This window comes from Pistacia vera, unplaced genomic scaffold (genome assembly GCF_008641045.1).
Source record: "Pistacia vera cultivar Batoury unplaced genomic scaffold, PisVer_v2 Contig730, whole genome shotgun sequence".
NCBI lineage: Eukaryota > Viridiplantae > Streptophyta > Magnoliopsida > Sapindales > Anacardiaceae > Pistacia > Pistacia vera.
The window spans coordinates 320,018-337,687 of record NW_022196591.1 but is presented as its reverse complement, the minus strand read 5'-3'; the positions used below and the strand labels follow the sequence as shown (position 1 = coordinate 337,687).

General features: G+C 33.7%; 1 protein-coding gene across 1 annotated transcript; it reads left to right on the top strand.

The window, feature by feature from the left end:
* Window positions 1-10,827: 10,827 nt before the first annotated feature.
* Window positions 10,828-12,668, top strand: LOC116115097 (RNA-binding protein 25-like). Its single transcript, XM_031401244.1, has 4 exons — window positions 10,828-11,244; window positions 11,898-12,008; window positions 12,144-12,224; window positions 12,330-12,668. The coding sequence occupies exons 1-4, from the start codon at window positions 10,843-10,845 to the stop codon at window positions 12,405-12,407; spliced, it is 672 nt and encodes a 223-aa protein (XP_031257104.1). The 5' UTR covers window positions 10,828-10,842; the 3' UTR covers window positions 12,408-12,668.
* Window positions 12,669-17,670: the final 5,002 nt, after the last annotated feature.

Genomic DNA, 17,670 nt, shown 5'->3' with positions numbered 1-17,670 from the left:
TAGATACTGTTGGGCAAGCTTCATGATTTTTCATTAATAGCTCATTATTTTGTTTAGCCTCAAGAAGACATAAAATTAGTTCAGAATACTTTTGAAAACCCTTTGCTCAATATTACTGCTGCAGGAGCACATTTGATGCATGAAAAGTAGAGAATGTTTTCTCTAACATATCTTCATCAGTAATATTTTCTCCACACAATTTCAATTGAGAACTAATTCTAAATACTGCAGAGTTATATTCAATTACTGATTTAAAATCTTGTAAACATAAATGCATCCAATCATAACGAGCTCTAGGAAGAATCACAGTTTTTTGGTGGTCATACATTTCCTTCAAATTTTCCCAAAGAGTAAGCGGATCTTTTACTGTAAGGTATTCAGTTTTCAATCCTTCATGGAGATGATGTCGAAGGAAAATTATGGCTTTAGCCTTATCTTGATTGGATGATGCATTTCCTTCTTTGATGGTGTCACTAAGACTGTTAGAACTCTAAGGTTTACTGCCTAATACTAATTGAACATATCAGTAATCAATTTAGAACCAGTAAATAGAGCTATGAACAAATGAAGAGAAAATCAACCAAGAACACACAAGACACAACAATTATAGTGGTTAGGCTTTGCAGCCTACATCCACTCTCCAAGGCTCACAGTAGGGTATTCTTATTAATAACCAACACAGTACAGAGTAATGATCAAAGTAGAAAAGAAAAGTTTACAAAGGAAAGAACACACCCAATCCGAAAACCCTAGGTTTTCTCCAATATGAAATCTACATATCTTCTTCATCAATCAGGGTTAAATACACGTGCACCCTTCCTTGATCAGCCTCCACCTATCTTTGATTTCTCAATAACCGTAAGATGAGTAACAATCAAGAAAGTTCCTTGGAGTCTGACATTCTGTTGAGATAAAGGGCGAGAAGAGATGCAAATGAGAGAAGTGTGATATGTGAAATGCATAAAGCATTAAACCATTAACCCAAAACGCTGTCGCATCTCTGTTTGTCCATTTAAAGAAGAGTTGACTTCAACCGGGGCAATTAAAAAGCCATATCATCACAATTCTCCACCTTGGCTTCTTGATTTGACACACCATGTGGCCTTGGAATGCATATGTTCACTCTTGAACTTGAAGAAGGCTCATACAAAGCCTATGTTTCTCAACTGGAACTGGTTTAGTGAACATATCAGCAGGGTTATGTGAACCATCAATTTTTTCAATCTCGATTTCCCCTTTTTCAATCATTTGCCTAATGAAATGAAGGCGAACATCTATGTGTTTGGTTCTTTCGTGGAACACTTGGTTTTTATAGAGATGGATTGCACTCTGGCTATCACTGTTTATCTTCACTGTTTGTTGCTCAATACCCAACTCATTTACAAGACCTTTCAACCAGGTAGCTTCCTTTGCTGCCTCTGTCAATGCCACATACTCTGACTCTGTTGAGGACAGGGTAACCATATGTTGCAGCTTGGATTTCCAACTAATAGTATTTCCCCACAAAGTAAATACAAAACCAAAGGTCCTATCCATATCCCCTACATAATCTGTATCAGCAAAACCCTCAATACAACTATTATAACTTTGATTTTGCTTAAACACAATGCCCACTGATTTGGTTCCATTCAAGTATCTCATAATCCACTTCAGAGCCATCTAGTGAGACTTTCCTAGATTGCTCATAAACCTGCTTACCAGACTTACAACAAAACTCAAATCTGGTCTTAAACACACCATCAGGTATATTAAGCTTTCTAGTGCACTTGCATAAGGAATTTCTGCCATCTCCAACTTCTCTTTTTCAGTCTATGGACTCTACTCATGTGAAAGCTTCAGATGGGCTCCAAGAGGAGTTTGAACAGTCTTTGCATCTTGCATGTTGAATTTTTGTAGGATTTTCTCAGCATAGTCCTGCTGTACTTGTTAGGAAACGACCCGGTTGCGCAGCGGAAAACAAAAATAATTAACACCATGGATCGTTCCTTAGAACCCAAAATCAGGGCATAGAAAATTACAGTTTATATTTTATAAGAATCTGCAGAAAAATAAATCCAAAGGTTTAGATTCATACCCACGTTTGGAGGCTCCACCAATGTTGTCTCTGAATGTGTTTGCTACCGATCCAAGTGTAGGATCGAACCGTAGAGGTCCACACGAAGACAATCAACAAGAACCAAGGAGGGATTTGCTAGATCCTCCTTGGCCTTAAGAAATCAAGAAGAAAAACAAAATGTTTGTTTTTCAATGGAACAGTGAAAGGGGCGTGGGAGTGAGTGTAAAAGGGGCTGCTGTGTGTTTTTTATCAAAAGGCAAAATGAATTAATTATTAAATCACACAAACACTATTCCTTTTATAGGCAAACCAAGTTGCCCTATTCCCACATGGAATGGGCTTGGGCTCCAACCCAAACACCCCATGTTGCCAAACACTCCCAATTAGATATTTTAATTTAATTCATCATTATCTTAATTAAAATCAATTAATATTTAATTAACATTTAACAATAATGATGATTTAATTAAATATGTGCGAACACACATTTAACCGTAATTTCACTTATTTAATTTTTAACAAATTAAATAAAAGGCTACGACCTCAGCAAATTTAATTGCACTGTGAAATTACCAAAATACCCTTTCGCCTAAAAAGACGAAAACGCCCTTCTTTCTTCTTGGCTCTTAAATTATCTTCTATGTGTGTGACCCATAGGCTCCTCATCATACCGGTAGTGTATAGTATCGCGATTAACACCAATTAATCGTCTCACTAATACACAGACCAAGATTGGCCCCTAGCAAGGCATCATGGCCACCCGATAGATTCGGATTCAGCAAAGTAGCTACCTGTCAACGATATGGTTACCGTACAATTCGATCCTTTCATCATACGTTATCTCGACGAGACGAAGGCATAGAAATAGTGTCAACCTTCGGTTACTCTCGATATTATATATTCAGTTTCTGGACCAATGACCCGTATTATAATCTGGATAGAGCAACAACTCAATCCCACTGTGGCCACAGTTTTAGTGTCATTGCCATATACTGAATTGCGCCGTGAGATAACTTCTCCCGTACCCGGGAGTGATGAATCCTTTGTCAATCCACCATAGTCTTGATACACTCCTTGATATAGCCAATCACCACCGTACTGACAGCTCTGAATAGAACTGCGTTAGGCTAGTGTCAAACTGTACCAATCGGTGCACAAGGCGCTCCGGTGATCTCAAGTCTAAGGATCACATGCACCACCATTCGTTAGAGGATTTGTTCCATAGACACTGGGGTTACCATCCATATGGAATCCTCTGGTGGGTCAGTCCAGTGAACTTGCTGCGGTATATCCGCCTACAACAAGCACCCATGTGTTGCACCAGGTTGTCACCAAACAACCTTGACAAGTGAGATCAGTCACTGCCTTTCGACAGGGTCGTTCAACACTATGATAGCCTTACCGTATTATCTGTGCCCTTACTTCAGAATAATACTGGGGCTACGGACGTTTCTAGAATGGCCAACATATGTGCTCATAGGGTTCTCACTATCAAGATTTGAAACACTTGATACCCTCGTCACGGTTCTACCATTCTAAGGACATATATCAATACATATTGCAATAATAATGATTTACGCGATATAGAATAAAATGCCTTTTATTATTGATTAATGAACATTATTAGAAAGAGTTAATTCCACAATAATTGATTGGCTCTAGGGCATCTACTCTAACAGTACTAACTTCAGGCTTCCAGAATTTCTATTTCTGATAATAGAAACACCAAGAATTTTCTGAGCTTGTCCTAACTCTTTCATTTTAAACTTGGTGTTCAGTAACTTCTTCAGTCTACACAGCTCAGTTTTATCATGGCATGCCACAAGCATATCATCCACATACAACAGTAAAATTTTTTGAGTCAATTTAGAGATTCTTTTAAAATAAAAACAACTGTCAAAATTACATCTATCAAATCTAATTTATATCATAAAAGAATCAAATTTCTTATACCACTGTCGTGGTGATTGTGTCAAACCATATTAAGATTTTTTTAACAGACAAACTTTACCTGTAGCACTGTTGTATCCTTCAGGTTGTTCCATTAAGATGTTTTCTTTCAAATCCCTATGCAAGAAAGTTGTCTTCACATCGAGTTGTTCTAATTTCAGGTTGAATTGAACTACAAGAGAGAGCAGTACCCTGATGGATGTATGTTTGACCACTGGAGAAAAAATTTCATTATAATGAACCCCCTTTACTTGTGTAAATCCTTTTGCAACTAACATAGCCTTGTACCTAGGTGCTTCCTAAGATGTTAATCTTGGTTTTCTTTTGAAAATCCATTTGCATTTGACCACTATACAATCTTTTGGTTTATTAACCAAAATCCATGTATTATTCTTCATTAGAGAATCGAATTCTTCTTCAATGGCTCTCTTCCATTCTAATTTTTCAGGTCCTGAAACTGCTTCTTGGAAGGTCTTAGGTTCATCATTCATGTCTTCCTCCACCTGAAGTGCATAAGCAACTAGGTCTGCATAACCTAATCTATTAGGAGGTCTGATTGTTCTTCTAATTCTATCCCTTGATAACTAATAATCTGTCAAGTTTGATGCATCTACAACTGATGCCTCCTGACCTACTTCATGATCAGCATTTGGTTCATTCTCATGAGTATTTAATTCCTCAACTCCACCTTGATTCAAACTTGGGCTGATATTGGAGTCTTGCACTTCTAGTTCTAAGTGTTCTAATCTTGGATAGCAGCCCTCAAATACATCAGATTTACCTTCTAAACCAGGTAGGATATCTTTTCTGAAAACAACATCTCTACTCACAGTACACTTCTTAGATTCTAAATTCCAGAACTTATAGCCTTTAACCTCATCTGGATATCCTAAGAAGATGCATTTAATGGCTCTAGGTTTTAATTTGTCATCCTTTACATGAACATAAGCAAGACACCCAAAAACTCTAAGATTTTCCAGGTTTACAGGATGACCAGTCCATTTCTCAAGTGGAACCCTAAAACCTATAACTGAAGAAGGTGTTCTATTTATCAAATAGACCACAGTATGGGCTGCTTCTGCCCAGAACTTAACTAACAGTTTAGAACATGACATAATGCTTCTCACTTTTTCTAGAATGAAGAAAACTCATCCTTTCACAAAGACCATTCTGTTGTGGAGTGTATCTTACTGCCGTATGTCTAATAATCCCATGAACTCTACAGTAATTATTGAATTCTTCATTGACAAATTCTAAACCATTGTCAGTTCTCAACTTCTTTAGTTTCTTTCCAATTTGGTTTTCAACCATGGTTTTCCATTCTCTAAATCTAGAAAATGCTTCATCCTTGGTTTTGAGGAACTAGATCCAAACATACCTAGAGTAGTCATCTACAAAACTGATAAAGTACCTACATCCTCCAAGGGAATAATGCCTAGAAGGATCCCATACATCAGAATGCACATACTCAAGTGGTGAGTTTGAGTAGTGTTGTCCAGTCCCAAGTTTCACTCTGCTCATTTTTTCAAATATGCAATGCTCACAGAATGTCAGGTTTCCTGTTTTATCCCCACACAGTAGGTTTTGCTTGCTAAGTTCTCTTAGACCTCTTTCATTGACATGAGCAAGTCTTTTGTGCCACAATGTGGTTTTATCTTGCCCCTCAGTTGACCCAACAACAGCCACTCCATTATTAGTACTGCCTTTCAACACATACAAACCATTTTTCTTTTCTGCCTTCATAACTATCAAAGACCCTTTCAAAATACTAAGACTCCCATTAGTAGCCTTATAACTTAAACCTATAAAGTCTAATGTTCCAAGGAAGATAAGGTTTCTTTTGAGGTCAGGGATATATCTAACACCAGTAAGGGTTTTGGTTAATCCATTATGAAGATTCAACTTAACAGAGCCTATTCCCTTAATATAACAGACAACATTATTCCCCATCATCACTTTTCCACCATCTAAAGATTGAAAAGAGCTAAACCACTCCTTATTATGTGTCATATGATAGGTGCAACCAGTGTCTAAAATCCACTCATCACTAATCTTGCCTTCTGAAACAACTAGAACTTTTGAACTCTCATAACCCTCTGATACTACCCTTGCACTACCTCCATCACCCTCTTTCTCATATTTATTTTTCTTTCTCTCAGGACAGTCTCTCCTAAGGTGACCCTCCTTATGGCAGAAAAAACACTTCCATTTTCCAATCTTAGATTTTGACCTATATCTATTCTGCCCCCCTTTTTTTCCAGTTCTTCTTCTCATATCTTCCTTTAACTACAAGACCCTCACCATCACTCACATTTCTTTCTCTAATCCTATTTTCAGTGTCCTTAGCTGAGATAGCCTTTACTACTTCTTCTGACTTCAGAGTCTGTCTACCATATTTCAAAGTTTCTACAAAATTTGAGTAAGTTTTGGGTAAAGAATTTAATAGGATCACAGCTTGATCCTCATCAGCAATTTCAACTGAGATACTTTCTAAATCTTGTATAATCTTAAGAAAGTCATCCTTATTATCCTTTAGTGATTTTTGTTCATCCATCTTAAACCCAAATAAACTCTGTTTTAAAAATAATCTATTAGGAACAGTCTTTGACTAGTAAAGAGAGTCTAACCTATTCCATATCTCAGCAGCAATTTTTTCTTTCTTGACTTCTCGAAGTACTTTATCACCTACGCGGGGGATCAGTGAGCTTTTGGCCTTGTTCAACATATCTTATTGTTCTGCAGTGGTTAAAGTGTTAGGTAACTCGGCTTCTCCCTTCAAAGCTAAAGCCAAACCCTCCTAATCAGCACTGCTTCCATCTTCATTTTCCATAATCCAAAATCGTTTTCACCTGTAAACTTTGCAAGCTCAAACTTAATTGACATGTTTTTCTCATAGATTCGAAAAACACATAGCAATAGAAAAGTAATCAGTTAAGAAAACCCAAAACTGAAATTAGGCACGATTAAACCAGTGAAACCCTAACCGAACCTTCAACAAGGTTCTGATATCAATTTGTTATAACTCTAGGGTTTACTGCCTAATACTAATTGAACATATCAGCAATCAATTTAGAACCAGTAAATAGAGCTATGAACAAATGAAGAGAAAATCAACCAAGAACACACAAGACACAACAATTATAGTGGTTCGGCTTTGCAGCCTACATCCACTCTCCAAGGCTCACAATAGGGTATTCTTATTAATAACCAACACAGTACAAAGTAATGATCAAAGCAAAGAAGAAAAGTTTACAAAGGAAAGAACACACCCAATCTGAAAACACTAGGTTTTCTCCAATATGAGATCTACATATCTCCTTCATCAATCAGGGTTAAATACACGTACACCCTTCCTTGATCAGCCTCCACCTGTCTTTGATTTCTCCATAACCGTAAGATGAGTAACAATCGAGAAGGTTCCTTGGAGTCTGACATTCTGTTGAGATAAAGGGCAAGAGGAGATGCAAATGAGAGAAGTGTGATATACGAAATGCATAAAACATCAAACCATTAACCCAAAACGTTGTCGCATCTCTGTTTGACCACTTAAAGAAGAGTTGACTTCCACCGTGGAAATTAAGAAGCCACATCATCACAAAGACCCATAGCATCTAAGTGAATTTCAGCATCAAGAATCCATGACAAATAATTCTTACCCGTAATATCAAGAGCCACAAATTCAAGTTTCGTAAGATTTTTCATGACGAAAACTATAAAAGAAATATTTAATAAATTAGACAATCTCTAATAAAATGAAAATATTACTACAAATAAGAGTTTAGAATAACAATAACGCACATACAATTTATTACGATCATAGAAAATTTAATCATTTGAAAACACAAATCATAAAAGCAAATATTTACAAATATATGTATGTCTTTTCATATTAATCAAATTATAAATCTATCACTATACAATGTTTTGTTTGTAATGAAATCAAAACGTTCCAAATTAAAACACTTTCATATATTTTATACTATAAAAATGGTTAAACATTCCAACATATTTATAAGGCATATTGAGATACAAGCAAAATTGAATTTACTTACTTGGCAAATGGAAAACTTCAACTCCAAATTTGATAAGAGTCAAAAGCTTGAAACTTGATGAGAATTTTTTTTTCTTTGACAAGTTGATATGGTTAGAGACTCGTGCTGATAACGTATAATAAAATAAGCTATAAGAAAAGAGAAGATAATTGAGGGGAAATAGAACCAATGCTTTCTTATTCTAAAGTTAAGTGTACATCATCTTTCATAATACATCTATTTATAGTCTCAAGATTATGAAATATTATAAATGAAATTAAAAACTAATAAAATGCTTTGAAGTTATAGAACTTGAAAGGTTTAAGAGTTAGAGAAGATGAAAGATTAGGAGGTTATAGAATTGCAAGGGACATCACATTTATTCATAACATAAAAGTCATTTCCACAATTTTTTTTTTCACTTTTTAATCTAAAAATAATTTTTAGATAATATATTAAAGACATTTACACAGTTTTTTTTTTTTTAGTTTTTAATATAAAAATAATTTTTAAATACTATATTAAACACATTTTCAAATATTAAAAATTATAAGATTCAACTAAAAAATTTGAACAGTTTTTTAGTCATTGAAATTTATTTTTGAATCACAAATCAAACTGGGTTTTTTGGTTACATCAATTTCTTTTATCATAATCCAAATCTAATTCTTGTTTGACTGAGATTCCAAATTACTTTTCCATCAATTTTCAAAAGCAAACGTCTAATTTTTATTTTTATATTTAAATTTCAAAGGGTAAAAACTAAAAATATACTAAAACATAAAAAAAATCAATCAATTATCTTATATTAAAATTTCCTAGTGTCAGGAATGAACATGTAGTTATATAAATTGAAAAAAATTGCAGAGAAAGCGTCAAAGTATGCAGCAATTCTGGCAGGAAAAAATTATGTCAACTCATTTCGTTAAAGACACTGGTATGAATACGAATACCAACAGTGTATTATGATTAAAAATGGTGGTGTCCTTTTATAAAAATCATACCCATGTGGATCTGCTAACTATATAATCTCAGTTTCTTCAGATTCCCATCCACCAAAAACCAGAACATTCTTCTCAACACATAGCTCTTTGAATTAATTTAATTAAATTTCAAATAAATGTAATTTTTTGATTAATTTTGAATTTATTTATTATGTTTATTGAGTTGAATGATTATATGAAAGTCCAGTTAATAAAGCACTTACAATGGTAGAATAATTATTATTGTATAGGCCATCAAGTACAAAAATTTCAAAGCCGATAATTATAATTATAATTAAAAATCATAAAATTGAGTGAAAATTTTTGAAATTGTAAGGGCGTTTATCATGTGGGGTTGATGTCTAATTGAGTAGTCACAGCCTCACAGGTTTTAAACTTTCAAAAATACACTTCATTCATTAAAGTTGAATTCCACCACCCCCCATCTTTTTTCAGTGGTTGGCAGTTGGGTCATTTCAGCTACTGCTTTTCTTTTCTTTTTATTATAATTTAATTAATTGCCTAATTTTTGCTGGCACCCTCAACCCTCTATAGTTTGAAAACTATCACTACTCTCCCTATTATTTTCACTTATCTCTTCTTTATCTGGGGGTGATTACTAGGCCTGCCAAAATTAGTACTGTATAAAATTTTGCAATTTATTGAATATAATTAGTATGAAGAGTTGATAAGATTTACAAGTTATGTTAGAACCTATTAAAAGATAGTTATTGTATATATATATTTTTTTTTTTTTCCAAAAATAATTAATTTTGTTAGATGATAAAACTTTTTAATGGTAGAAGAAACTAGTCACATTAAATTATCAACCAAATGAAACTTTTGTATGATTCATTTATTCATAGTTATACTTTTTTATATTCTTTTATAAACGTATATGGTTCCTGCCCAAGACATGAATTTTTGCAAGCCTACTTGTAGGCATCAATAACCTCTTCTCTTAGCTATAATTGTAAGGTAGGTTAGTGATAATTTCTAAACTCTATATAGGTTGGTTGATATTAGGTCAAATATCAAGGTGGGTAAAAAGTTAACCAAAATTAAATTTCTGTTTCTTTTACATTGAGTATTTATATCCATATTAAATATATTGGAAATATAGACCATGAGGAATTAGTTAAGTGGTCAGACTTGTAGTTTGTCCCCCACAAGTTTGGTGCTAAATTTCTCTCATGACACCTATATATCCAAAGATCATTATTTCACACTTTCTAAAGATTCTTCATAACAATTATAAAAAGAAAAAAAAAAATAAGAGTATTGCCCCAAAGACTGGATCATAACAACATCACTAAATTTGATAAGCCAGATGATAGCCATGTGTTAATTTAGAAAGCTTAAATGTAAGGATGCTATTGGATTTGGAAAGATGGATTGTGCCGCCGCCACCACCACCACCACCACCACCACCCCTCTTAATCTCTATTAAATAAAATTGTATTTTGGAGTGATGAATATCATTTTGTGATATGGAATTCTATTAAAAATATTTTTTTTAAAAAGAAAAATTGGAAAATAATGAAATTCATTTAGAAATTTGAGAAAAAATAAATAAATATTTTAAAACATTATTATTATAAACTTTAAAGTGATAAATAAGGGTATTATAGTCTTTATACTCAAGATTTGTTTTACACGTTAAATTTTATTAAATTATGTTAAAAATATTGGGTGTGATTGTCATTTTTTTAAACCTATGGATGTAATGGTACTTAACACAAACCTCATTGGCGACTATGGTAATATCCCACAAAATAAAAACTCTAAAGCTACAGCCCTGTTTATAAGCACTTGTTGCAACATGAACAAAGCAGAGAGAGAAAGAGAGAAAGAAACAGCTCATCATTTCAAAGCAAAAGAAAAAGAGAAAGAGAGAGAGGAAGAAGAAGATAATAAAGAGAGAAAATCAACAAAGAAGAAGGGTTTCTTTTGCTGTCAAGATTGTTTGAAGATGTCTATAGAGCAACCCCAACAGAGCCAGAGCCAAAACTTGAACCAGTTAATGTTGCAGCAGAGCTCAGGTAGTCTCAGTTTCAACAGCAACTTGTCTAAGGAAGATGAAGAGATGTCGAAGTCTGCTCTCTCCACTTTCAGAGCCAAAGAAGAAGAGATTGAGAGAAAAAAACTTGAAGTAAGAGAGAAGGTTCAAGCTCATTTGGGTCGAGTTGAAGAAGAGACCAAAAGATTGGCCACGATTCGTGAGGTATCTTCATAAACCTTGCTTTTACTTTCTGGGTTTTAAGCAAGAACTAATTTTTCATGATTTGTGTGAGGAAGTTGGATTTTTTTGTCCTTTTTGGCTCAATTTTTGCAGAAATAAAGTGTAATTTTTGGGCCACTGGGGTTCTAAACTTGTGATCTGAACATAAGGGATGAAATTTGAGATTAAAATTATTGTATTAAGTAAATTTAGGCTTAATCTTTTGATTACAAAGGAGAAATGATTTATTTATTTGAAATTAAAGGGTAATAAACTATTTTTAAAGATAACGACGGTACTTTTTTGTTAAATCTGACAGTTAAAGAATTTTATACTCTAAAAGGAAAAAAGATTTGTCAGTTAAACTGAGTTTTATGTATACTTAGTAACAATAATACCAAATATCTGATGGGTTAAAGGAGCTTCAATGAAAGATTGTGAACCAAGTTCTGCCTTTTAGGCCACTTGAAACTGATAAATCTTTCGAGGGTTTGGTATTAATATTATTTTTAGTGGTTTCAGCCTCAAGCTGTTGTTGAAATGAGCAAATCATTTTACCCAAAAAAAAAAAAAATAAAGAAAAAAAAAAAATTAGAGTAAACATAATTGCTAACGGTTTTTGGGGTTTGAAATTAATAAAATTTTACATTTATCAGGAGCTTGAAGCGCTTGCAGATCCGATGAGGAAGGAAGTTTCTATGGTCCGGAAGAGGATCGATTCTGTGAACAAAGAATTAAAGCCTCTAGGCCATACCTGCCAGAAGAAGGTGAAGCTTCTCCCAAACCAAACTTTGATGCATGTTATGCAATATGAATTTACATGTTTATTGGTCAATATAATTGAAGCATCCTATGAAGATTTCAATTAACACCATTGAATGTGGGTTTATAATATGTCACAGGAAAGAGAATACAAGGAAGCCCTTGAGGCTTTTAATGAAAAGAACAAGGAAAAAGTACAGCTAATCACCAAATTAATGGAGGTTAGTTTCAATGTCTTTTCCTAGTAGAGATGGCAAAGGTAAATGTTGTAACCGTTTTTGTTTGTTTCGGATTATAACTTTACTTTCTTCTGATGGGATGAACAGCTGGTGAGTGAAAGTGAGAAGATGAGGATGAAGAAACTGGAGGAGCTGAGTAAGAGCATAGAGTCAATGCAACAGTGATATAGCCTAGTGCTGATAACTGATTAGGTTTGAGTGATGTATTTAAGATGACTTGTTATATTTACATATGGGTGTTTGGGGTTTGGTGTATTCTATGGTGTCCTTGTTTGTTTTTCAATTAGAATTTGTCGGAGTTTTAGCTGATTTAGGAAGGGAATTACCCTATAAACAGGTTTGTAACTAAATGCATGTCGACTCTGCTTTTCGTTTCCTTTTTATTCTTGTTCAACTTCGTAATGTCTCTTTTTAAGTTTTGTGTAATTTGGGGTTTTTTCCAAAGAAGAATGGGTCCATGATTTTCAGTTTGTAAACCAATTTGTGATCATAAAACCAAATTTTTTCATTCTTGCCTTTTTCTTTTCGAAGCAGTTCCAGTTTTTTGAAATTTCAGACCAAAACTGCTTTAACGAAGATTCCTTTTCGATATTAATGTTAAGACAATTTGTTCCAAGTTTCTTCCTTGAATCTTCTCTGAAATGCCGGAATAGTTCAGAAAGAACATTCAATGTTTAAGTGTTGAAGTTTTGAAAGTTTGCATCATTCTCTCTGGATCATGTCCTTTAAATGCAGATGGCAATTGCTTCAAAGAAGATTCTGTTCTATTGTTCATATAATATCTATCATCCACAAACACTATATTATACTCTTGCAAACTCAAAAGACATTTATGGGACCTTATCATTTAATTTTGTGGCTTGCTGGTCGTGTGGATGGCAAATGATTCGAATCATTCTCATAGCTGTTATGTTATTTTCCGAAAGTTGCTTTCAGATGCAACCTCCATAACGGTAATATCACTCTTTTAAGTTTTAACTCGTGGTGGTCCATCATCAATGTACTACTGACTCATCAACACTACTAGGTGAAAAACCTTCTTCATTAATCCATAATCTTCGAAATTTTCAGGAACCCAGAAATTTATTACTCTTTGCCGGCTTTAGAAAATAACCATAGTTTCTCCTTAACTAAACGTAAAAGGGTGTCTACAGTTTGTGAATGTAGACGAAGGGGAAGGGGGGACATGGATACCTTATCTTCTAATTTGTCCTATTTGATGGACAATACCATAATACATGAAAATGATACCAACTCCACAGAGTACTTGTTCTTTCTATCATTTCCTGGACCATTTTAATGAAATTGCCAATTGAAATGCCCATTTGTGGCCTTAATTTCTCATGGGATCCCAAGTATCAAAACAGAACTAATTAGGATGAGATTCTATACAGATCTTGTTAAACATTCAGCATGACCACATTTTTTTCTTATAAAGAATAATATACAAACTCAAACGTTGACTTATTTTTGGCTCAATTATATTGGGGAAAAAAAAAGAAGGAATAGTACTCTTCTGTGGGTTGAGGTACAGTTTTATGTTTTCTCTTAATATTAGACAGAAGGGCCAACTGTTTTCAACAACTACAACTGCTGGCAAAAGATGAAATATTTCTTTCTCATTCTCTTGTATTAAAATATAACTATTTGACTAATAGATAAGACAACTTAGAATTGTATAAATATGCTACTTCTTCCAATAGAAACCTAAATAAGTGGGAAAAAAAAAAAAAACCCATATAATTCATCTAACAATCATGTGAAAACAGAGTAATGATTCAAGGCACTCATTTCCAATTAATAGAATTCCAAATTAAACAAGGGATTAACATAATAAATTAAGGGCTGTCAGGCGATAACAATTTAAGGTAATGGTAAAAAGGTAAGTTAAAAATTAGCCGACAATAAGGGGCAGAGTTGTCTATGAAAAATACAAAGTCTGGGACCAAATTATTGAGTTGGAAGCAAGTGTGCAATTATGCCACAAAGCAAAAAAGCATGACTTCAGCTATTGCACTTTTAGGTGCAGAGCATCTTATGAATTTAACTTTTCTTTTCTCTGTTCAGTGGAAACACCACAATTCATTCATTGCTAATAAAATTAGGTTTTTATTGTAAATCTCAATTTCATAAGTGGTTTCTTTGTCAAGCTTTTTGGTTTGAGATAAATAAAACCTGAAATTGAGATGGGGGTTTTAGCCAAGAATCCAGCCGACTCTTTCTGCTGCAAAGTAGTATCTTTACAATCTCATGCTTTTCCCTTTGTTGCTTTATAAAAGGACGGTTCTCCTATATCTTGTTAGCGACTAACAAGAGTTAAAAGAAAAAGTATTCCGATAATATTTCATTACACATTAATTTAAAAAAAAAAAACAATATTTTTTCAAATATTTATCCCAAATTTCAAAACAATATTTTTTTCAAATATTTATCCCAAATTTCATATCTTAAATAACTCGTCATTATATATGGTATTGACACACCATAATATTTAAATGAGTAGTACTTTTAAAACTTTTGACAAAAACATTAGTCATTGGCATCGTCTTATCTGATGAAAAAAATTTTAGTTTGAGGATCCTAGAATTACTTGACAAGTTAAAGTTTGAGAAAGGGAAATTGACCAAATATTACAAATGTAAATAGCGATGATGGAAGAGAATAAAAATTTTTGTAGAAAAATAACGTGACTATATTTATATTTTTTAAAAGATGAATTTCACAACATTTTAAGTAAGTTTGTTTTAAGAATTTACCTTTACAAATCATTTATTCTGTATCCTATTCCTACGAAATCCCAGCATTGAGGCTAATAGATCCTCAAGATTTCACATTTTTTTTTTTTGTCACGTTCTAATAGTGGGAGATAGAATTTCAAGTCGTGTTATGATACAAGTAAAATTAGTTCAAGAGCAATACTACAGTTATTGAAGAATGCGTACCGATTGACGTGATTCACTATGTTTTCTTAAAAAAAGAAATTCATAATTAATCAACAGTCTGAATAATATCACGTCATTTAGTACATAAATTCGGAACGTATTTTTTTATAACTGTATTATTTTTATTACTTCACGTAAAAACATATTAAATATAAAAGTAATCATTAAATAATCAATGCTAATCCAGTAAATGCCTTGGTTTGCGTGAAATTTTGTGGAACAATAACAAACATGTTGAAATAGAGGTTATTTTTATTACTGCCTTTTGGGCTTATTTTAGACTTGTGAAAGCCCTGTTATGATCTTCCTTAGTAAATTCCTCATTATGCTATTGGGCTCGCTGGCAAAATTAATCATCCAAATCCCTCTTAAGTTGAGAGTGGAAATTAACATGGGTCTAAGTAACCCGGAGAGAAGGCGGAAAATTAAATCCCTTACAACAGATCTAATTTGTGACTAGTTTTATTTTAACGATGATAATGCGAACTAAATTAAGTGATGAATAAAATTTACAGAAATAAAAAACATAAATGAATAAGAAAACTTAAAAACATATTAAAGAAATTAAAGGGTAGATTATAAAGAATAATTAAAACTAAACATGGTATATCATTAAGCATTAAAAGATTAGTTGAAAAACTTAAGATACAATGAAAGCTTTCTTTTTGGAGAGCTTTTGAGTGGTTACATATATTAAAAAGAGTGTGGGAGGAGAAATTTAGATAATTGGCTTACAAAAGCTTAGTTTACAATGATTGAGACTTACAATTTATAAAAATTTTATCATACTGTAACATCATACGAATACTATTGAGTTGAATCTTTGATTTTTTTTTTTTAAAGAGCATCAAATGTCTCTTTTGGCAGGGAATCTCCGACTCTTCATTTTTATGTCAAATACTCTCTTATTCGGATTTCAATTGATAAGTTCTTTGGCCATTCTTCTTTTGAGAGAAAGGTAAATTTGAACAGTTTGAAGTAAATTAGATGATTCCATAACAGTCATCTTTATTGCTCTAGGCAAGATTGACTGAGGCACTAGAGCTTTGGTTAGATGATTCTCTTAGTGTATGCCCAAGGAATCAATCGTGTTGTCGGTTTCAAGACATTATATCTTGTAAATGTACTATGAATAAAAGAAAGTGTTTTTATTTCACATGCTGATTTTCTGCTTCATTTATATTATATTATATTTAATATTGCATGTGAAATGTCCGAATGACGCGGATCTTCAGAAGATCAAATCATCAAAGCTACGCAAATAATGTTAATTGGGCAATAACATTGCATAGTAGGCATGTTGAATGTCTCCATTGAATATCATGTGATGGTATTAGTGTGGGTGATTATAAAAGATACGTTACTAAGGCATTAGTATGGATAAACGGTTAGTGAACTGTTTATCGAATATGACCGATTACGATGAATCACATGGATATGGTCAATGATGCATCGTAGGATCGTGCTAGTGTACAACTATTTCTTAGACCTGAGACATCACAGTTGGATTCAACATAGGATGCATATGGTTCATATGGTGTATAAGCACGAGACTAGTCATGTCTTGTGTANAGTAGATGCCCTAGAGCCAATCAATTATTGTAGAATTGACTCTTTGTAATAATGTTCATTAATCAATAAAAGACATTTTATTCTATATCGCGTAAATCATTATTATTGCAATATGTATTGATATATGTCCTTAGAATGGTCGAACCGTGACGAGGTTATCAAGTGTTTCAAATCTTGATAGTGAGAATCCTATGAGCACATATGGTGACCATTCTAGAAACGTCCATAGCCCCAGTATTATTCTGAAGTAAGGGCACAGATAATACGGCAAGGCTATCATAGTGTTGAATGACCCTGTCGAAAGTCAGTGACTGATCTCACCCGTCAAGGTTGTTTGATGACAACCTGGTGCAACACATGGGTGCTTGCTGCAGGCGAATACACCGCAGCAAGTTCACTGGACTAACCTATCAGAGGATTCCATATGGATGGTAACCCTTGTGTCTATGGAACAAATCCTCTAACGAAGGTGGTGCACGTGATCCTTAGACTTGAGATCACCGGAGCGCCTTGTGCACCGATTGGTGTAGTTTTACACTAGCCTAACGCATTTCTTTTCAGAGCTGTCAATACAGTGGTGATTGGCTGCATCAAGAGGTGTATCAAGACTATGGTGGATTGACAGTGGATTCATCACTCCCGGGTACGGGAGAAGTTATCTCACGGCGCAATTCAGTATATGGCAATGACATTAAAACTGTGGCCATAATGGGATTGAGTTGTTGCTCTATCCGGATTATAATATAGGTCATTGGTCCAGAAACTGAATACATAATATCGAGAGTAACCAAAGGCTGACACTATTTCTATGCCTTCGTCTCGTCGAGATAACGAATGATGAAAGGATTGAATTGCACGATAACCATATCGTTGACAGATAGCTATTTTGCTGAATCTGAATCTATCGGGTGGCC

What these genes read in the sequence shown, in the direction of transcription:
- LOC116115097 (XM_031401244.1), top strand. Translation starts at nt 10,843, where the DNA reads ATGAACAAAGCAGAGAGAGAAAGAGAGAAAGAAACAGCTCATCATTTC. An exon ending in GATTGGCCACGATTCGTGAG is followed by an intron (nt 11,245 to 11,897) that starts GTATCTTCATAA and finishes TACATTTATCAG; the next exon opens with GAGCTTGAAGCGCTTGCAGA. An exon ending in GCCATACCTGCCAGAAGAAG is followed by an intron (nt 12,009 to 12,143) that starts GTGAAGCTTCTC and finishes AATATGTCACAG; the next exon opens with GAAAGAGAATACAAGGAAGC.